Genomic DNA, 23,037 nt, shown 5'->3' on the forward strand with positions numbered 1-23,037 from the left:
GTGTCGAGTCACTGTGGACAGACCGACGCACGCAAAACGGAACTGAATACGGAATTCGGTTGCTTCATGACTCGGTCTTAACTATTAACTGTTGTGGTGGGGAAAAAAAGACAAACGATACAGTCTGTGCAGACAGTAGATAGGTTTCCCCACGCAGGGCTGTTGTGAGGATTGATTTAACCACCCTGCCCTACTGTATATGGTTGACTGGAGTCCCCCTAGGCTCTATACTAGTGTTTTTTCTGTGGGGAAATCTTTCGCTGAAAATAGCTGATTGAACGCAACTATTTTCTGTAAAAACTCCCCCCCACATATAGACTGCATGTGTTGTTTGCACATGTGTGTGTGTGTGTGTGTGTGCATGCGTGCGTGCGTGCGCGCGCGTATTCACCCCAATTCGCATTATGGACGTATGTAAATAAAGCTTAGCGTCGGAGCAAATCAAACGTTATTGATCGGGGATGCGATCACTCAACATAATCCTGTTCCGGCCTGGCCCCGCCCCCCCCCCCCCCCCCCCATCTATAAACCTGTCGACTCCGGCAATGAGCGCAGGAAGACGTATTGAGCCGCGCGTCCGCATTGGGATGACTGATAGCGCCGGAGCCGCCCGGAGCCCCGAGGAGTTAAAACCTCCCACTGAGCCAGGTCACCCGGGGTCAGACCTGCACTGTGTCTGATCACGGTGGCGGAATCATTTTAGGGGAGGGGGTCACGATTGATAAGGTCAGCCGCGGTGTGGTGCTCTGGGGAGTCCCCCACTTTCCAATTCCACTCCCGCTTCCACTTTCCACCTGCTGCCGGCCGTCTTGACGCGGGTCAGCGGGGCTGAAGGGATTACGGAAAGCACAGCTTAAGGTTCTGCGTGGTCGAACGCTGCGTGGCCAGGTTGACCGACCGCTAATGCCAAAAAAAACACATTTAAATCCCTCGGTGGGGTGAGGCTAGGATTTGGAACGGTTGTTTGCTAGATTGATAGAAGGGATAGATGTCGTAGATATTCCTTTATTGATCCCACAAGGGAAATTCAGTCGTCATAAAAAAAGCACCACAGTTGGCATGATAAGTGGACAGGCAAGAGTAGAGAGAGTACAGAGGGGAGGGGGACACACACACAATGGACAAGAACAGCAACAATAACAACCACAAATGTACAACCTTCAAGGTTGTCAATGTCTACGGCAAGTTCTATGGGCTAAGGTGGAGTCTGAAGTGGCGAGTCTTCAGATTACGGTGGAAGATTGGATGTGACTATAAAACAACAATAATGCAGCAATAAGCAAGCATGCAGCAGCACCAAGAAATGCAGCAATAAGAAAAGAGACTATATGCAATACGCACAATAAGCAAGGCGCACTTCAATTGCTGAGAGAGACAGTTGTCGCTCGGCTGCTCAACCCGTCCAAAGGGCCACCCTTCTTGGGTACCAGATGGGATGAGTGACACCCTGGTCAGCCCTGGTCCTGCCATGCATATCAAAATATACAAAACTACTTCACTACCCACTCACCAAAACAAAGGCTGTTTTGTGTTGTTAAAAATCTATTATCCTCTCAGGACCCCACCTTCTCTGTATAATGTACTTTTTGGGTGATTTTAAAAGGTTACTTTTACTGAGGTTAGGGTTAAGGTTAGGTTTAGGTGTAGTTTTACTGAGGTTAGGGTTAAGGTTAGGTTTAGGTGTAGTTTTACTGAGGTTAGGGTTAAGCTTATGGTTTAGGTGTAGTTTTACTGAGGTTAGGGTTAAGCTTATGGTTTAGGTGTAGTTTTACTGAGGTTAGGGTTAAGGTTAGGTTTAGGTATAGTTTTACTGAGGTTAGAGTTAAGGTTAGGTTTAGGTATAGTTTTACTGAGGTTAGGGTTAAGGTTAGGTTTAGGTGTAGTTTTAATGAGGTTAGGGTTAAACTTAGGTTTAGGTGTAGTTTTACTGAGGTTAGGTTAGGGTCAGCTATTTAAAACTTTAGTGTTCTATGTTCTTATTGTGTGTATTGCATTTTTTTATTGCTTGGCCAATGATATCGCTGCTTGCACTAGCTTAGCTTAACACTGGTTGTTTTTAACACTTGTGTAGTTCTAACATTATGTATAATCAGGGGTGCACATAACTGGTGCACCAGTGTGCATGCGTCGTCAAAATGCATGCTAAATGCGGCAGATCAAAAGCATGGAGGCGCTTTTGCTTACCAAGACGAGAATCCTGACATTCCGCTGCATTACAGCTAGGCACTCGTCAAAATAGTGTTACTATAAATACTATATAAATGTCTATAAATGTCTATCTACATCCTGTAAGTAGACTCAGAAATAAAACTAGTGTTGACTAATCATTACAAGTGGCTCTTATTTTGAAGAGGACGAGGAAGTCACCAAGCTGCCATGACAGTTGTTGAAAGGTAAAGTTGTGATGATGCGGCTGCCGTTCAAAGCGCTAGTATAACCAAGTAAACAAGAGCCCATGAGGATTAAACACAAGCTTTTAGCCAAAGTTCATATATTTAGTATTTACAATATGCAAAACCGTGCATCCGTCACTTATGTGTGTCACAGTGTGTGTGTGTGTGTGTGTGTGTGTTTTTTTTTTGCGTGCTTGCGCCACGTCACACCCCTGTCTCTTTTTTTTGTTTTCTTAATAAAGAACATTGTAGTTTATAATTTGTTGTTTCTGTTTGAACATATACTACCTAACAAGTGTGCACCATTGATAGGCATGTAAATAACAAAACATGGACAGCGGCAGTGTTTAAATGTATAATGTATTACATACATCTGATGTGTGTTGTGTTTTCCAGGTTCATGACTATCTACGGGGTAAGCTGTGTTCCCTCTATGAGAACGACTGCATCTTCGACAAGTTTGAGTGTGTCTGGAACGGAACAGACAGGTGAGATCTGTTCATCATCCATCCATGCCGCAATTTAGAACACAATTTCTTTATAATGGGGTGAATTTAGAGTTGCAATATCCTCCATTGACAGCCCATTGATCCAAATCAAATTTCCGATCTGCTTGTATTAAACGACGTTACACTCACCAACATTGCAGCTGTAGGGCAAGCTTGAATTATCCTCTTTCAATCAGCAAAGCTTTTTTTCCCCATAACTTTCTGTCAAGAAATTATGTGCAGGTGATTACTATGTTTGTAGTGTTGGAGTTTGGAAGCCCTCGTCAAAGTCTGTGAACGGCTCTGCTAAGTGCTTCCAAACTCCAACACTTAAGAAAAATATATCACGGAATGTCTTAGTAGAAAGGAGCTCATAACATGTCTGCGGTGGATTTTTGTGAAACAAACACTTTGCAGATTGAAAGAGAATAAATTAAGCTTGCTCTACAGCTGCAATGTTGGTGAGTTTAACGTTGTTTAATACAAGCAGATCGGAAATTCGATTTGGATCAATGGGCTGTCAATGGAGGGTATTGTAACTCTAGATTCACCCCATCATAAAAACAAATCTAGTGTTGCAAATTACGGCTACATCTATCTATCTATCCATCCATCCAGCCATCTATTCATCAACTACATCCATCCATCCATCTATTCATCAACTACATCCATCCATCCATCTATTCATCTATTCATCAACTACATCCATCCAACAATCCAGCCATCCATTAATTTCCCATACAAACCAAACGTATTCATCCACCAATCCATGATAAATAATGATAAACAAGTGTTATTTCTCTCTCTGTCTCTGTCTCTGTCTCTGTCTCTGTGTCTCTCTCTCTCTCTCTCTCTCTCTCTCTCTCTCCCTCCCCCCCCCCCCCCCCCCCCCCAGTGTGATAATGACCGGCTCTTATAACAACTTCTTCCGGATGTTTGACCGGAACACCAAACGCGACGTCACACTGGAAGCGTCCAGGGAGAACAGCAAACCCAGAGCCATCCTCAAACCACGCAAGGTACCATAGTCTGTCACCTTCCTTTGAATAGCCACAGTCTGTATCAAGACTGTCACCTTCCTTTGAATAGCCACAGTCTGTATCAAGACTGTCACCTTCCTTTGAATAGCCACAGTCTGTATCAAGACTGTCACCTTCCTTTGAATAGCCACAGTCTGTATCAGGACTGTCACCTTCCTTTGAATAGCCACAGTCTGTATCAAGACTGTCACCTTCCTTTGAATAGCCACAGTCTGTATCAAGACTGTCACCTTCCTTTGAATAGCCACAGTCTGTATCAGGACTGTCACCTTCCTTTGAATAGCCACAGTCTGTATCAAGACTGTCACCTTCCTTTGAATAGCCACAGTCTGTATCAACTCTGTATGCTAGAACTGTAATGCCATGGTATATGAAAGCAATAAGCCCCAAGAGGTCATGGTTTACAGTGATATACAACTGCTAAGAGGCTTAAACCCTCTTAGGAGTTATAAAATCACAGTAAACCACGGCCTTGCGTGGCTTATTGCTTCAATAAAATGGTTACCAACCATGGCAACATGAACATCATAGACATGTGTGACCAAATTTGACTGAGGGGCTGCCATCATGCAGCCCCCAGCTTTTCACCAGAGGAGAAAAACGCATTTTATTTTATTTTTAATGCAAAATGCGTTAATAGCACAGGCGGACTCTTCACATATAGACTCTAGTAACTAGAGCATGTCTGGAATAAATGTCAGAGCTGATGTAAATATGAAATAAATGCTTAAACATGTCGCTACAGTAGGTGTAATGTTAGAGTGCACAGATGTGAACCTTTCAAGCCTGTTTTCTCAACTCACTGTTTTCTGCAAGACATTACTCTATAAGCCACATCTCCAGAACTGGTGTTTCAAACTGAACAACCTATGATTGAAGCTATGATTACCAGCTTTCATATGTCGTGAAAAAACGAAAATTCAAAACAATCCAATGGCAGTCCATCAGTCAAATTTTGCCACATATGCCTGTTAAAACATTTTAATAACAATTTGCTACAGTAATAATTTCTACGAGGAAGCATGAATGCATGAAAGGTACAGAACCGTGAATATTACAGACACTCTCTTGTAAATGTGACGCAAATCAATGTTGAGCAACCTCGTGACCTATTTCTCACCTCAAATGTTATCAGATGCTGTTTCGCAAAACAATTTGTTTGGGGCAGAGTGTGTTTTCACAGAGCCTTTTACAATAGCTTTGAACACGGTTCAGCCAATCATAATCAAGGACTGGAACTATGCTAAGGGTGTGTCAAACAACATAATTTCAACTCGCGATGGAGTGTGGGTCAACAGGCTTCTCCAAACTGTCTGGAAGGATTGGAGAATCTGGACCTTATAGTTAAATGCAAATAAATAATAGTTGAACATTTGCAGATGGCACAACGCATCATGTTGTCGACATGTTGTAAGCTTATAGATAGGCTATTTTCCACCAAGAGATTTGGCGTTGAGGGAGAAAATGAGTGAGCCAAGGATAGACCTCTGGGGCCGGGGGATATATATCGGATATATATAACGGAGTATGTACTGTAGGCTTTAACCCATTCTGACCTGAGATCAGATTCATACGAGGTTTTCGCCGGACACACACTGGTCTGATGAACCCATTCTGACCTGAGATCAGATTCTAAAAATGTCAGTCGTTCTTCAATTTTTCAAAAAATAGCAGACCTACAAGCTCGTATCGCGCCACTCGGTGGCGCGATATGAGCTTGTAGATCTGCTATTTTTAAATAGCTAAAGCATAACATGATGCCGACACCAAAATGGGTGCCCGTTCAGAATGGGTTAAGAGGTGAGACTGCAACAAGCCATGTTTTACAGACGTGTAGGCCTCTGTGTATTTGAAAAAAGTCATATTAATAAAAAAAAATAGGAATGCAATGCGAAATGGAAATACAAACCTCAGGGGGGAAATCCTGTTGTTCGTACTGATGATTGAAACAGGGGCAAACATGTGAGCAGCACGCATTGTAAAGCTCTTGTCGGTTTGTCCTCGCCAGGTTTGCGTGGGCGGGAAGCGCCGCAAGGATGAGATCAGCGTAGACAGCCTGGACTTCAGCAAAAAGATCCTGCACACCACCTGGCACCCCCAGGAGAACATCATTGCCGTGGCAGCCACCAACAACCTCTACATCTTCCAGGACAAGGTCAACTAGAGGGGCGCACACTATGCCCCTTTGCTGACCGCTGACCCCCCCGCGCTGGAGGAGGGAGGGGGGGCCACAGGGAGAGGTGAAGGAGGAAGGAGAGACAAGAGTGTGTTGGAGAGAAATGAACTCCCTCTTAAATACATCCTCCTCTCCTCTCCTCGTGTCTATAGTTGCAAGTTGGTCTCAAGTTACACTTCTCTGCTCAAGGATATTATGCAGAGGTTTCCAGGGGGGGGGGGGGGGGGGGGAGAAGAAAAAAGGCGTATCCGGTGCCTTGTGAATGGGGATTTCATGGTTTCAGACACTGGGACAGCGCGAACGCTGGGAAAGCACGAAATGGCAGGGACACAACAAAGCTGGACACGGCTTGAAGAACAAACAGGTACCCCTAAAAGAACAGAAAGGAAACGATAAGACAACCACCGCACAAGCTGCTCCTTTTCCTCAGTTTGACTTGTGATTTTAAGTTATCTAACTGCGTGGGCACACTGGAGGAGGAACGCTGGGTGTATTTCATGCAACAAATTGGATTGCTGGACGAATAATGTCTCGTAGCAGTCGTCCGCAAACTCATCTCCATGAAAATATAACCATTTGGATTGGAGAGCAGTGAACATAGAGCACACAGACAAGACAGTCACGCCAACACGATGGTGGCTTCTTGTCACATAGCAACAGTGCCCTCTGTTTTTAAATCTGCACATGCCAACGGCGCATGCATGTGACCAACCCCCCCCCCCCCCCCCCCCCCCCAGGAGAAGCTGTTGGACAAAACTGTGTCTGCAGAGCCCCCTGGTGGACAGACTGTTATACTCTGAACCCTGATTCCAGACTTTTCTTGGTAGCACTGTAAGTGAGAGAGATTTCTAAGTCCTGGTATACTTTGGTTGCATTACAGTGTCATGCGACAACAAAATAGCAGGTCTAATCGAAGTGCTATTCTTGGTTGCCTGACACTGGCACGCAACTAAATATAAAGACGACGACCAACACGGTTTAAGTTCATGTTGTTTTGTGTCTCGCGCGACGAGAGCACTGTAGTCAATGTGAATGCGGCGCCTCCCAGGCCGGACGGTCAACCGTTTTGATTTAATGCTGTTATTATTTTTATTTTATTCTTCTCTTGGTCATTATTAATGATTCTGTTTTCGAAGATGTGGTGCCTTCTTTTGGTATGTGGGGGTTTGATGTAAAGGGTGGGACAGGGTGGGGTGGGGGGTGGGATTCGTTGTGGGTGGGTGGGCAGAGGGACTGAGTACAAAGCAGGAGTGTGAATGTTTATAAATTAAATTGTAACTTAGGAATCCCCCCCCCCCCCTCTCTCTCTCTACACAAAAAAAAAATGTATAAGAAAATTCTACTCCAGTTCCACTTGGAGAAGTGCTTGCGACTGCATACAGCTCTGGTTTATAGGCTTATGAGTGCAAGGTTGAACCCAAATCTGAATCTTTCCCTTTTTTCCTCTTCCCGTCTCCGTCTGTGTATGGTCAAACTCCGGCGTTGTTCCGTTGTCGTCTAGCTTATTGTCAAACATACAGTTCATACCTTGTAGAATGTGAGCAAAGGCCTTTTGCGAAATGCGAATCCGCAGCTGATTCTGCATACATGGCATGCAACAGTCAGAAAGCATTTATTTCAGTAGAATTTCACAACAGGTTTGACACCGGTTCGCTTGTTCATCCTTTGTTTTATTCAACACAAAATATGAGCAAATGTAAGCAGTGTGAATCGCTGTATGAAAAACAAAAAAAAAGAATTGTTTTAAAGTAAGCGCAAGTTGTCCGTCGAATGCTATTTGGTCCCCACATCACCTAGGTTGCTCAGAAAAGGCCCACGTATTCTGTATGCGACTGCACTGTATGAACTGTATGTTTTCCGGTAAACCAGCTTTCAGATGCATGATGATCCCAAACAGACAGAGTGAGAATGTAATTTGTGATAAAGAAGACGCTAATCTAATTTAGTCCTGATGTACAGTCTGCCGAGTGACTCCTCCCTTCTCAAACTGCACTCCATCTAATAGAACCAATTTGGAAAAAAAGAGCGGTATTTGAATAGCTTAGCAGAATATCATTGGTACCACTTGGTCCAAATCCCTTGAACGTTGGAGTTCATTTGGGTAGTCCTTCGCAAAATGACCTGTAGAAGATGAAGCCCTGTTAGAAAATCAAATATTTTGTATCGCATAATCTTGGACGTCGACTCTAAATCTAAACATTACGTTCGTTAGTGTAGCTCTTGACGTCGTTGTTTGCATGTGTGGCGTTTTGGTTAATGATGAAGTTGACAGCCTGCGTATATAGTCATTGAACATCTCTACAGATCATCACGAGGAACTATGCAATTGAAAGCTCTGCTCTCCCGTCAAACCTACAAGTAGCCTGTTCTCAGTGGACTTGATTTCAGGCTACCGTGGTACCGATCCATGTTTAACTGAAGAAAGTAGGGAGTCGAGTTTTAAGCACTCATCTCTGACCAGTGTGGTGGACCCCCTACATATTGCTTTGTACCTGCGGAGTACCTATTTTGGGCATTCAAAAATAAAATTCAAAATAAATTCAAAATGTTTAAAACCTTGTAGCCCCTCGAAAGGCGTGTAGCCCCTTACGACAAAGTATGACATTGCTTTTAAGTCCATTGTACACTAATGTTGCCCACCGAAAATAGCTGTTCCACGAGCTCACTGAACTTGTAGATCGGCTATTTTGGATGAGCGACATCACTGTACGAAGGTTTATGAATCGGGCATATGTGAGACAGGGAAGGGCTTGTCTGAGATCAGTGCCGAGAGGCAACAACTCCCATAATAGGTGGACATGATAGGGAAGGGCTTGTCTGAGATCAGTGCCGAGAGGCAACAACTCCCATACTAGGTGGACATGATAGGGGACAAGGGACTGGGTGGATTCTGTGAAATCAGGGAATTAGTGACTGTGATTCCTTTGAACAGTAATGTCTTCTAAACCAACTCCTTTGTGAAACTTCTAATTGAAAATTAAAAAAAACTAAAATAAAAAATAAAACTTTTATAGCTCAGAATGTATTGAAATGCAATTAATTAATTACCATGCAGTCTTTATGCTTACTGGATTTTTCTTTGAATAATAAAAAAAGAATAAACATGTGCAAGTTCACCTCCTGCTATAGTGGATTTATTCTGTTGCATCTCCAACAGAGGTGAAAACTTTATGCTTTGTAAGTTTGTATGCATTTCATTGAGACTTATGTACTTTCTGGTAGTACAAGGGCGCCCTCATGTGGATGAAAAGTGAATTGGACAAGACGGAATAATACCATATCAGTCTGTTGATCCTGTGTGTGTTGATTCACTCTCCATGTTCACTATTCTACAAGTAAAACTAAGAAAATGCAGAATGGAACTATCCGGAGACTAACTGAGTAACTGATTGACTACTTGATTGTATTTGTTTATTTATTTTTGAGTGGCGCTAACCACTCCTACACGCAGCAATGTGTGTCTGTGTGTCTGTCTCTGTGTCTGTATGTATGTCTGAGCACGGAAGTACCTTTTGTTCACCACCAAGTGTCACTGTTGCACAGCCTAACACACACACACACACACACCTACAGTACAAATATTCTCAGATCTACAAGCTCACAATGTGTTGCCGTGCAAGTACAGTACTACGAAGAACAGTACAGTACTACGAAGTACAGTACAGCACTAGAAAGTACAGTACAGTACAGTACAGTACTACGAAGAACAGTACAGTACTACAAATTACAGTACAGTACTATGAAGTACAGTACAGTAGGCTACTACGAAGTACAGTACTATGAAGTGCAGTACAGTACTGTACAGTACTGTACTACAAAGTACAGTACAGTACACTACTATGAAGTACTGTACTGTACTACAAAGTACAGTATAGTACAGTACTATGAAGAACAGTACAGTATAGTACAGTACATTACAGTACAGCACTACAAATTACAGTACAGTACACTACTATGAAGTACAGTACTGTACTGTACTACAAAGTACAGTATAGTACAGTACTATGAAGAACAGTGCAGTACTATGAACAACAGTACAGTGTAGTACAGTACAGTACACTACTATGAAGTACTGTACTGTACTACAAAGTGCAGTATAGTACAGTACTATGAAGAACAGTACAGTAGTATGAAGTACAGTACAGTACTATGAAGTACAGTACAGTACCGACAGAACCACTCACTTCAGACAGGTCTGATTTTTTTGTAGAAAATTGATTGGGAGATGTATGTTTGGTGGATTCTACATTATTTGCTTGCTTTACGTGCACAGCCCTTGGCATGTCATAGTAAAAGGCAGCTCCACTTCCTTGAATCCTTGCCACCCCAAACGTCTGGGAATAAATGAACACGCCATCCTCCCTTTACAGAACATAATAGAGCCATGTCTTGTTGTTACAATACATTATTCCAGATTGTGACTGTGACTGTTTGGCTTAGCGCAAAATGACTTTATAATAATAATAATAATAATAATAGACATGATTAGTCAAGTGCTTACTGAGAAACTGAAAATCCAATGTAATAGCATGTCATGCTGGGCAAAGTGGGCATTTTTCTTTTTTTTTCAAATGGTCCCAGTGTGACTGTAGAATAGATGATGTGTTAGCCGTCGGCTGGGAATAGCTGCTGTCACTCAAACAGTGTCTTTATAACAGCGTGCGCACAGACGAGCCCGGAGACAGACAGGCGCCGGCGCTGCTGCTGCGATCGCTGATGCATCCATCCGTTTGTTCGCTGATGTGATTATTACCACCAGTAATAGAGTTTCCGAGGTTACATTTTCTACTAGCGTTAATTGATTTTTAAATACCCTAAATCCTCTGGTGGGACCGTTATATACAGTACTTTTTCTGGCACTATTTTTCATGTTAATACACGTTCCTGGCTATACCTTTCCTGCCTCAGTCTCTTATAGTCCTCCAAGTCCTCCATGTCTTGGGCTGAGATGGACAAGCTCTCCAGCGGGACCAACATGACCGCCGTGCACAACAGCTCCGTCGACAGGTGGCCCTCTGACGAGCGAGGCTCCGGCGACCACCTGGACCCCGTCGTGGTGGAGCTGCGGATGCTCGTGCCGGCCGTCCTGGGGGTCATCTGTGTCCTGGGCCTGGCGTGCAACCTCACCGCCATGGGCATCCTGGTCTACTGCGCTCACAGGGGCACCGTCTCCCTCATCAACGCGCTCATCTTCAACCTGATGTTCGCCGACGGCCTGGTGCTGGCGTTCGCCGCGCCGCTCCGCGCCGCCGCCTACGCCGAGGCCGAGAGCTGGCGGCTGGGCTGGGCCGTGTGCAAGACGGCCGACTGGTTCCTCCAGTCCTGCATGGCGGCCAAGAGCTTCACCGTGGCCGTCATGGCCAAGGCCTGCTACCGCTACGTCTCCGACCCGACGGGCCAGCAGCAGCTCGGCGTCGTCGGCATGGGCTCCATACTGGCGGTGCTGGCGTCCGTCTGGGCGTCCGCCTGCTCCGTCACCGTGCCGCACTGGCTGTTCGCCACGCTGCGGCCGGACGAGCGGCGCGGCGGCCTGGTGTGCGTGATGGCCGTGCCGCCCCGGGCCGGCGACTTCATGTCGGCGTACGCGAAGGCGTACCCGCTCGCCGTGTACTGCGCGCCGCTGAGCGTCGCCCTGCTGTACTTCTGGAAGGCGTACGCCCGCTGCCAGCAGCGCTCCTCCGGCAAGACCGCCAACCTCCGCGCGCAGATCCGCTCCCGCAGGCTCACCCTGATGCTCTTCGGCCTCACCGTCGCCATGGCGATCCTCTGGCTGCCGCAGTGGGTGGTGTGGGTGTGGGAGAGGCATCTGGCGGAGAGAGAGAGCGAGGAGGGCGGAGGCGCTCGTCGTCGTCCCCACCTCCTCCTCCACCCGCCTCCGCTCCTCCTCTCCCTCTCCTCCCAGCTGCTCGCCTTCTCCCTGTCGCTGGCGAACCCCGTCGTCGTCCTCTCCCTCTCCGAGGAGTTCCGGGAGGGCCTCCGCGGGCTGTTCCGGCGGCTCACGTTCCGCAAGCAGCATCCGCCGCGGCCCGGGCCCCACACCCCCACCTGTCAGCGCGCGCCTCGCCCCAGGCCAGAGTCCTTCTCGCACCCGCCCAAGAAGAAGGGGGACCGGCCCCCCGCGGCCCTCTGTCCGAGCTCCGCCGGCGGGCACGGCGCCTCCAGGAGGGAGGCGGCGCGGCACCCGAAGGAGGAGGAGGAGCCTGCAGTGGCGGCGCGAGGAGGGGGTGGCGAGGAGGACGCGGGGGACAGGGAGAGTCTCCAAGACGGGGTCGCCTTACCCGACGTGGAGCAGTTCTGGCACGAGAGGGAGAGCGGCTCGCTGGCGGACGAAAACGACCCCGTGCCCTGGGAGCACCAGGACAAACGGGGGGCGAAGTGACGGAGGGGTGGAAACCGTTCGATTGCAAAGCGCAGCGTTTGTTCTAGTGCTCATCTTTACTGGACAGCTGAGTCTTCAACTTTATAGAATGATGTTACAGTACATGACCAGTAGGCCTATTCTGTAAACTGTGTTTATGATGTCTTTCAGAGGTAAGATGTGCTGAATTATAGTAGATGTCTTACTGTATGTGTTTTTAAAATATGGTGACGTGGTGCTGGATTTAATTGTTTTATGCAGAAAATGAGTAATACTGTATGCCTTTTTGTGGGACACAGTACAATGTCTGTTATTGGACGTGTGAATTACACTCCGGATTTGATTAAAGCGGTACTATGTAACTTTCGTCTTCTAGCCCGGATTTGAACATTTTGCTGACATTGTAGGAGCTAATAGAGCTTGCCCGCTTGCGCAGAGGATAAATTGAATCTTGTTTCAGATCCTGTGTCTCGCTGAGACATGATCTTTGACACGGTCTTTTATGTCTCAATGGAAGAGCAGGCAGACAAAATACAACCACCCCAATTGTATAAGTTATATTTGTATTAACGTACTCACAAACTATACAAACAAACAAAGTTACACAATGCCGCATTAACACCAAATTAAATTATTCAAGAAATTAATTCAATCTACACTATGGATGGATTTTTACTGTGCAGCTTAGCTTTGATAGCTGTAAATAAAAATGATATCTGCAAAGGTTCATGATATGATATAATGTAAATAAATGAAAAGACATTCTCAGTATGCCATGGTGTGAGTGATCACTCACACTGGGGCATTTGTATTCCTTGGTAAACTGCCCATGATGTACCTAGAAGCTTACGTTTTTATTATTGCAAGGTGGTCACAAATATATGATCTTAGTTAGAGGTGATTTGTACTCAGAAGGGCATTATATGGTACATTCTGTTCCAAATGAAGCAAGATTAGCTTATTCCAGTGCTCAATTTGTAAGAAAAAGAAAAGAAAATCGAGGGGGAGATCATTTCGACTATAAAAAGAGTTTTAAAGAAATATTGGATTCCCCACCCCCACCATCTCGTTGTGCAACTCCAACCCTTGCTTATTGTTCTATCTAAGGTCATCATGGCATTGTTAGCAGGCAAAACCCAAACTTGTGTGTACCTCACCATATAAGCCTAAATTGTAATCTAATAAGTTTAAGAGATTTATTGAACACTAAATGAATGAATGGAATTATGGGGCTTACCCGGCTTAGGTTCTTTGGTCTCTCCTGCAGGAAAGCAAGGTTCCAATCCTGCATTAAAAATGGTAGATTGAAGCTTATAAGATGAACGTTTAAATGACTTTGCCAGCGTCCGTCCAGCATTTCCCACCAGTTACAGAAATGTATATTTTGAAATGTGATTTAGAGGTGGAAACTTAGTATGAGGTATAAAGTACAGTAGCCTTGTGTTCATACAACATTGGGTATTGGGTATAAGACTGACGTTATATGTATCTTTCTGGACCTTTCACTGCTTCGTCTCAACCATTACTCTATGGCTCTGGTCTCAGCCACCGCGGTGTATTTTTTGACATTCCGTTTTTCTTGAATGTTGCCACTATACTGTTGGAGCAGCCATAAACTACACAGGTTCATCCCGATGTTCTGGGCATCTTTGTAAAGTTAGTGTTAGTAAAAAGCAGGTAAAAGAGCAACGTTTCAGCAGACTAACATCAATCAGTCTACCATTCACTGTAGTAGAAGACCTGCCTGTTTACACCACAGATGTGTCGTCTCTGCCTACAGGACATACGTTTGCTGCGACCATGAGACCCCTTTCTAAATTTGAGAGTTTGTGCGTGACATCATCATCATACCCGGACTAAACTTTATGCCCATATAGACATATAAACGTAGACGCCCTTTCCGGCTCTGGAGCGAATGTGCTTCAAGGGAGGGCAAAACGTTCCCGAGATTCCTTGCGAAGCACCGCGGAAGCATGAGCGTGCGTCACAGAGTGCATGTTCGGGTCTGTAAGTCCCCGGAAAAGATGCGCTGTGATTGTAGCCTGGTTAATAAACCAGACTAATATATCGCACGGACCGCGGGATATTAGTCTGGGGGAGGCTCAGCTTGGATTTCATTTCCAGGGAAACATTTTCTCTTTGACGCAATTGGTCAGAGCTACTGTCAGTCAAAGGTCCAAAGCATTGAAAGTCACTGTACCAAAGCCCGCCCATATTGCATACCGTGTCCCGATTGGCCGCCCACATTCCCTGGTGTATAGGAAATGGGCGTACAATTGAGCCTCTCCAGACCGAAATCCGCCGGCAGGCAATTTATTTTTGCCAACGGCTGATTCGGTCTGGTTTATTAACCAGGCTACTGTGATTGGCCAGTAATTACTTGAGTGGCAGTGTGACGTAACAAGCCTTCCACACTTCCGGCGTACAACACACATCGCTCCAACGAACTGCAGCGGCCAATGAGGCATCTATTTTTTTAACCCATTCTGACCTGAGATCAGATTCATACGAGGTTTCCGCCGGACACACACTGGTCTGATGAACCCATTCTGACCTGAGATCAGATTCTAAAAATGTCAGTCGTTCTTCGATTTAAAAAAAAATAGCAGACCTACAAGCTCGTATCGCGCCACTCGGTGGCGCGATATGAGCTTGTAGATCTGCTATTTTTAAATAGCTAAAGCATAACATGATGCTGACACCAAAATGGGTGCCCGTTCAGAATGGGTTAAATATGGGAACGCCTACTGAGTGGCAAAAACTACTTTCTGGCTTTAACAGCCCATTTGTATGTCTCTAAATGTTTTGATAAATTGAACAAGGTGGACCCTCTTGTAAACAAGTGTAATGCTTAATTGGGTCGTCCACTCACAGTTGTTTGTATTGAGTTTGTGCTTGAAATTTACTGTAATTCTGCAAACTGTTAATAAATATTTCAATCAATCAATACATCCAAACAGAAAAGTCTGATTGCATTAAACTACGTTAAACTCACTTTGCCACTCAATTGTCCACTCACTTTATGCATGTGCATAGAGGGTATCTCTATTGGTATAGGGGGTACTTTCTCAGAGTACCTAAAAACTGATAAAATTGATCGCCAAACCAAAATAAATATAATTGCTCATTTTATATTCAATACAAATATTTGATCCATTCATGATTTTTCCTGACTGAACTGCTGTGCTAGTCTTGCTACTTTTGTGCAACACTGTCACAAGTATATAAAATAAAGCATTCGTGTACTGCATGAAAAGAATATCATAAGAATATTAAATATGGAGATAAAAGGTTTCTACCCTTAAAAATGTCATTTCCCTGGTTGGGAGAACCAGGGAAACTCCCCCCTGTCAGGTGTAAAGGAGCAACTTGGACACTCAGACATGAAGGAAGCATGAGTTCAAGTCCGTTGCTCTCCTCATGTCCCCCATATATGGGGACTATAGGTTGGCGGAGGGTGTGTAGAGCCCAGGATCACATTCGATAATTGACACAGGGGTGAAAAATTAGTTACAAAATCATGGGATAAACATTATTTGAAGAAAATCTTCAGTCTTTAAAATGATAATCTGCAACTTATTTTAGCCCGAGATAACGAGGTACAGATCCAATCATTGTCCAACCAATGACTTTTTGCAGATTCTAGCTGATCGGAGGTCATTCTATGTTTTTTAGGGCAGTGGTTCTCAACGTGGAAATCCCTTCAGGGATTCCCAGGAGTCATTGAAGGGGTTCCAGGGGGTCCCCAGCTAAATTATTGATAGTTGGGAACGAAATGGACTCGTATACAGGTCCAATATGAACCTTTACGGGATACATTCAGAGTAATGCTCGTGGCCTAAAATACCAAAACGGGGGGGGGGGGTCCTTCAAATTAGAAAATAAATACATTTCCACTATAGGCCACTCAGAATGAATGCCCTGGACACTAATTATAGGTAAAGGCTTCCCTTCAAAGACCCAGGGCATCATTAAAGTGTGCCTCTGTGGGGGTCTCATAAGGGATTCTCTCATTAATGATTTGAAAATGATAGGTCAGAAACTCCTTATCCCATTCTGACCTGAGATCAGATTCATATGAGGTTTCCACATGGACACACACTGGTCTGATTAACCCATTCTGACCTGAGATCAGATTCTAGAAATGTCAGTCGCTCTTCGATTTTTCAAAAATAGCAGACCTACAAGCTCGTATCGCGCCACTCGGTGGCGCGATATGAGCTTGTAGATCTGCTATTTTTCAATAGCTAAAGCATAACATGATGCCGACACCAAAATGGGTGCCCGGTCAGAATGGGTTATGGTTCCTTGAGGGGGTTCCAGGGGGCCCCCCAACCAAGTATAGTATAGTTTTAATGTCACCATCATGCGATTAATTTCAAATTATTATAATGCAAAGCTTTATGAGTGACTATTTTAAGATTATTATTAACGTGTTTCCAAAATGGAGATGTACAATTATGACATTTTCCATAACATTATAACTTGACTTTCAAAATATATAAAATATTTTAACCAATCTGTATGGTACAGTAACAGTATGCTATGTTTAACTGGTTGGTAGTGGTCTCCCTATTCTTCCATTGAGAAAATGGCGTTGGGTTGAACTGGTTGACAGTCTATTAGTACCACACAATCACTAAATCTAACTCACATGACCAATATAACCAATATAAGGCAAAATGTTCTAAAACTAGGGGGTTTTCATGATTCTGAATCCATTCCAAGCATTAGTTTTGAACGAAAACAACTCCTTGGGCTAAAAGCGGCCATAGCCAGCACAATTGGGCATATTTGGGGAAGTGGCTATATGGCCAGATTTAGGCCAAGGCGTGTTTTTCATGCAAAACTAATGCTTGGAATGGATTCAGAATCATGAAAACCCCCTAGTTTGACACGTCACATGCTACTTAAAGTATAATGAAATTTAGAACATTTTGCCATATATTGGTTGTTGATGGTACCCCAACTTTCAGCAGCTGTCAAAAAGGGTGGTTGAGCCCTATTGAACATGTTAGTAGACACCCTTACCAACACATTAGTGAAGAAAATTATTGGTAAGAAATGTATTCCCAGATTTGATTAATATCCCCCGACTATGTAGTTTTCTTAAAAATGCGTTAACAGTGCCGGAGATTAGGTAACAGACCGACGGGGACACGCACACTGAATCAACCAAATATAACATATGGATGTGCACTCCAGTCTGTAACTTTATCACCAAACTTGAAATAAACAGGTGTCATTTAACCGGTTCTGTTGTGTGTAGTCCTTTATGCCTGTAGAAAGAATGTAGTAGTGCTGAAAATAAACAAACTAAATCAAACCAAAAAAGACAAGTATGTGGTACATTATTTAAGCTTGAACCTCAATTGCTGTGTGTGTGTGTGTGTGTGTGTGTGTGTGTGTGTGTGTGTGTGTGTGTGTGTGTGTGTGTGTGTGTGTGTGTGTGTGTGTGTGTGCGTGCGTGCGTGCGTGCGTGCGTGCGTGCGTGCGTGCGTGCGTTCGTGCGTGCGTGGGTGTGCATGTGCATGCAGTACAATTTACAATTACAATTTAGGCATTTAGCAGACACTCTTAAGCGATTTACAGTAGCAAGAACAAATAACATGTGTAATAGGCCTACATCAAATACATAGCAAATATTCATCATGAATCATACGTAAGCTTAAGAACCTAACAGTGGGATATCTATCTAATGAAACTATAACTAATACTATAACTCTATACACTATAGAGTGCTATGTCTACATAAAGTGCTATTTAAGTTACATAAGTTGAGCCTATATGCATATATGCCTGTAGAAGGTCGAGGCTAGGGCAAGTAGGCCTACTATAGGCCAGGCAATCTAGCCCATTTTAGACCCAAAAGTCAGACTAATTAAAAGATAATTTTTTTCAACAGATATCATTTCTATGAGGTGTCTAGAATAACATACTAAAAGTCCTAAGAAATCCTACATGCGGAAATATGTTTAATTCTCATCAATTCAAGATGTGTGCTAATACCTCGAGAAAACTAAACACCCTAATAGGCATTTTTTTTCTTTTGTCCTATCACAATGAAACTTTCCACAATGAATCTTAACATGAAAACTAAACTTTTTTGTATTACAAGTTTCTCTGAAACTTAATTTGAATATGCAAATTAGCTTAATATATATTGAATATGCCCACATTTGCATATCACGAAAATTACTTTTCCCCAAAATGTATAATATTTACATTGTTGTTTGTTAATGATATCAAACACACTGATCAGTATTTCATGAACCATTTCATCTAAATATTGTGACTTCATAGAATAACATCAAAAACACCATTCATATGTATGACAAATGCATAAATCCGTCAAATCTTCCTCCAACCATCCTACTGCTAATGGTTGATGGCAATGCTGCTTTTGGACTGGCCTCTAACCTGAAACCTGCCGGGCTTGGTTGTACCTACCGGGGGCATAACCCCCACCGGTATAGTCCTCAGGGTCACAGAGGCACACAAGCCTCACCACCACGACAAGGTAGCAACAACAGGGGAGGTTCCCCTGCTAACGTGGCCCAGGAAAGAGAAGTCTGGAACTCTATGCAACCCGACTTCGGATGAGCGGATGAAGATGAATGGATGGATGAATTTGCAAAACATTAAAGGGATTGTGTCATTGTGACATTAAAAATAAATGAATTAATGTCACATGTGAAACCTTTAAGGAGTAGGAAAGACACAACATAATTGTAGCGACAGCTGTGTGATGGAGTCTACCTGGAGGAGACAGAGCTGTGTGATGGAGTCTACCTGGAGGTGGGAGAGCTGTGTGATGGAGTCTACCTGGAGGTGACAGAGCTGTGTGATGGAGTCTACCTGGAGGTGACAGAGCTGTGTGATGGAGTCTACCTGGAGGAGACAGAGCTGTGTGATGGAGTCTACCTGGAGGAGACAGAGCTGTGTGAGACAGAGCTGTGTGATGGAGTCTACCTGGAGGTGACAGAGCTGTGTGATGGAGTCTGCCTGGAGGTGGGAGAGCTGTGTGATGGAGTCTACCTGGAGGTGACAGAGCTGTGTGATGGAGTCTACCTGGAGGAGACAGAGCTGTGTGATGGAGTCTACCTGGAGGTGACAGAGCTGTGTGATGGAGTCTACCTGGAGGTGACAGAGCTGTGTGATGGAGTCTACCTGGAGGTGGGAGAGCTGTGTGATGGAGTCTACCTGGAGGTGACAGAGCTGTGTGATGGAGTCTACCTGGAGGAGACAGAGCTGTGTGATGGAGTCTACCTGGAGGTGGGAGAGCTGTGTGATGGAGTCTACCTGGAGGTGACAGAGCTGTGTGATGGAGTCTACCTGGAGGAGACAGAGCTGTGTGATGGAGTCTACCTGGAGGTGGGAGAGCTGTGTGATGGAGTCTACCTGGAGGAGACAGAGCTGTGTGATGGAGTCTACCTGGAGGTGACAGAGCTGTGTGATGGAGTCTACCTGGAGGTGACAGAGCTGTGTGATGGAGTCTACCTGGAGGTGACAGAGCTGTGTGATGGAGTCTACCTGGAGATGACAGAGCTGTGTGATGGAGTCTACCTGGAGGAGACAGAGCTGTGTGATGGAGTCTACCTGGAGGAGACAGAGCTGTGTGATGGAGTCTACCTGGAGGAGACAGAGCTGTGTGATGGAGTCTACCTGGAGGTGGGAGATGTGTGATGGAGTCTACCTGGAGGAGACAGCTGTGTGATGGAGTCTACCTGGAGGTGGGAGATGTGTGATGGAGTCTACCTGGAGGAGACAGAGCTGTGTGATGGAGTCTACCTGGAGGAGACAGAGCTGTGTGATGGAGTCTACCTGGAGGTGGGAGATGTGTGATGGAGTCTACCTGGAGGAGACAGAGCTGTGTGATGGAGTCTACCTGGAGGAGACAGAGCTGTGTGATGGAGTCTACCTGGAGGTGGGAGATGTGTGATGGAGTCTACCTGGAGGAGACAGAGCTGTGTGATGGAGTCTACCTGGAGGGGACAGAGCTGTGTGATGGAGTCTACCTGGAGGTGGGAGAGCTGTGTGATGGAGTCTACCTGGAGGTGACAGAGCTGTGTGATGGAGTCTACCTGGAGGTGACAGAGCTGTGTGATGGAGTCTACCTGGAGGTGGGAGATGTGTGATGGAGTCTACCTGGAGGAGACAGCTGTGTGATGGAGTCTACCTGGAGGAGACAGAGCTGTGTGATGGAGTCTACCTGGAGGAGACAGAGCTGTGTGATGGAGTCTACCTGGAGGTGGGAGATGTGTGATGGAGTCTACCTGGAGGAGACAGAGCTGTGTGATGGAGTCTACCTGGAGGGGAGAGAGCTGTGTGATGGAGTCTACCTGGAGGTGGGAGAGCTGTGTGATGGGGTCTACCTGGAGGAGACAGAGCTGTGTGATGGAGTCTACCTGGAGGAGACAGAGCTGTGTGATGGAGTCTACCTGGAGGAGACAGAGCTGTGTGATGGAGTCTACCTGGAGGTGACAGAGCTGTGTGATGGAGTCTACCTGGAGGTGACAGAGCTGTGTGATGGAGTCTACCTGGAGGGGACAGAGCTGTGTGATGGAGTCTACCTGGAGGAGACAGAGCTGTGTGATGGGGTCTACCTGGAGGTGACAGAGCTGTGTGATGGAGTCTACCTGGAGGAGACAGAGCTGTGTGATGGAGTCTACCTGGAGGAGACAGAGCTGTGTGAGACAGAGCTGTGTGATGGAGTCTACCTGGAGGTGACAGAGCTGTGTGATGGAGTCTGCCTGGAGGTGGGAGAGCTGTGTGATGGAGTCTACCTGGAGGTGACAGAGCTGTGTGATGGAGTCTACCTGGAGGAGACAGAGCTGTGTGATGGAGTCTACCTGGAGGTGACAGAGCTGTGTGATGGAGTCTACCTGGAGGTGACAGAGCTGTGTGATGGAGTCTACCTGGAGGTGGGAGAGCTGTGTGATGGAGTCTACCTGGAGGTGACAGAGCTGTGTGATGGAGTCTACCTGGAGGAGACAGAGCTGTGTGATGGAGTCTACCTGGAGGTGGGAGAGCTGTGTGATGGAGTCTACCTGGAGGTGACAGAGCTGTGTGATGGAGTCTACCTGGAGGAGACAGAGCTGTGTGATGGAGTCTACCTGGAGGTGGGAGAGCTGTGTGATGGAGTCTACCTGGAGGAGACAGAGCTGTGTGATGGAGTCTACCTGGAGGTGACAGAGCTGTGTGATGGAGTCTACCTGGAGGTGACAGAGCTGTGTGATGGAGTCTACCTGGAGGTGACAGAGCTGTGTGATGGAGTCTACCTGGAGATGACAGAGCTGTGTGATGGAGTCTACCTGGAGGAGACAGAGCTGTGTGATGGAGTCTACCTGGAGGAGACAGAGCTGTGTGATGGAGTCTACCTGGAGGAGACAGAGCTGTGTGATGGAGTCTACCTGGAGGTGGGAGATGTGTGATGGAGTCTACCTGGAGGAGACAGCTGTGTGATGGAGTCTACCTGGAGGTGGGAGATGTGTGATGGAGTCTACCTGGAGGAGACAGAGCTGTGTGATGGAGTCTACCTGGAGGAGACAGAGCTGTGTGATGGAGTCTACCTGGAGGTGGGAGATGTGTGATGGAGTCTACCTGGAGGAGACAGAGCTGTGTGATGGAGTCTACCTGGAGGAGACAGAGCTGTGTGATGGAGTCTACCTGGAGGTGGGAGATGTGTGATGGAGTCTACCTGGAGGAGACAGAGCTGTGTGATGGAGTCTACCTGGAGGAGACAGAGCTGTGTGATGGAGTCTACCTGGAGGGGACAGAGCTGTGTGATGGAGTCTACCTGGAGGTGGGAGAGCTGTGTGATGGAGTCTACCTGGAGGTGACAGAGCTGTGTGATGGAGTCTACCTGGAGGTGACAGAGCTGTGTGATGGAGTCTACCTGGAGGTGGGAGATGTGTGATGGAGTCTACCTGGAGGAGACAGCTGTGTGATGGAGTCTACCTGGAGGAGACAGAGCTGTGTGATGGAGTCTACCTGGAGGAGACAGAGCTGTGTGATGGAGTCTACCTGGAGGTGGGGGATGTGTGATGGAGTCTACCTGGAGGAGACAGAGCTGTGTGATGGAGTCTACCTGGAGGAGACAGAGCTGTGTGATGGAGTCTACCTGGAGGGGACAGAGCTGTGTGATGGAGTCTACCTGGAGGTGGGAGAGCTGTGTGATGGGGTCTACCTGGAGGAGACAGAGCTGTGTGATGGAGTCTACCTGGAGGAGACAGAGCTGTGTGATGGAGTCTACCTGGAGGAGACAGAGCTGTGTGATGGAGTCTACCTGGAGGTGACAGAGCTGTGTGATGGAGTCTACCTGGAGGTGACAGAGCTGTGTGATGGAGTCTACCTGGAGGGGACAGAGCTGTGTGATGGAGTCTACCTGGAGGAGACAGAGCTGTGTGATGGGGTCTACCTGGAGGAGACAGAGCTGTGTGATGGAGTCTACCTGGAGGAGACAGAGCTGTGTGATGGAGTCTACCTGGAGGTGACAGAGCTGTGTGATGGAGTCTACCTGGAGGTGACAGAGCTGTGTGATGGAGTCTACCTGGAGGTGACAGAGCTGTGTGATGGAGTC

At 45.9% G+C, this 23,037-nt stretch overlaps 2 protein-coding genes across 3 annotated transcripts in view; both read left to right on the forward strand.

Annotated features, from left to right (window-relative positions):
* The window catches only part of LOC310873108 (serine/threonine-protein phosphatase 2A 55 kDa regulatory subunit B beta isoform), a 90,980-nt gene extending 84,743 nt beyond the window's left edge, over positions 1 to 6,237 (forward strand). For both annotated transcript variants that reach the window (XM_083785404.1, XM_083785403.1), the window contains exons 8-10: positions 2,790 to 2,881; positions 3,777 to 3,900; positions 5,930 to 6,237. In XM_083785404.1, the coding sequence (XP_083641530.1) occupies positions 2,790 to 2,881; positions 3,777 to 3,900; positions 5,930 to 6,085 (372 nt within the window). In that variant the 3' untranslated portion in view covers positions 6,086 to 6,237. The remainder of the gene's footprint in view (positions 1 to 2,789; positions 2,882 to 3,776; positions 3,901 to 5,929) is intronic.
* A 4,808-nt stretch (positions 6,238 to 11,045) lies between these two features.
* LOC310873378 (G-protein coupled receptor 151-like) lies at positions 11,046 to 12,476 on the forward strand (the record flags this gene model as incomplete). Its single annotated transcript, XM_083785748.1, has 1 exon — positions 11,046 to 12,476. One exon carries the CDS (start codon positions 11,046 to 11,048, stop codon positions 12,474 to 12,476), a length of 1,431 nt encoding a protein of 476 aa, XP_083641874.1.
* Between the last annotated feature and the right edge of the window lie 10,561 nt (positions 12,477 to 23,037).

The sequence above is a fragment of the Protomyctophum parallelum genome, assembly GCF_964188405.1.
Source record: "Protomyctophum parallelum genome assembly, chromosome: 16".
NCBI classification, from domain to species: Eukaryota; Metazoa; Chordata; class Actinopteri; order Myctophiformes; family Myctophidae; genus Protomyctophum; species Protomyctophum parallelum.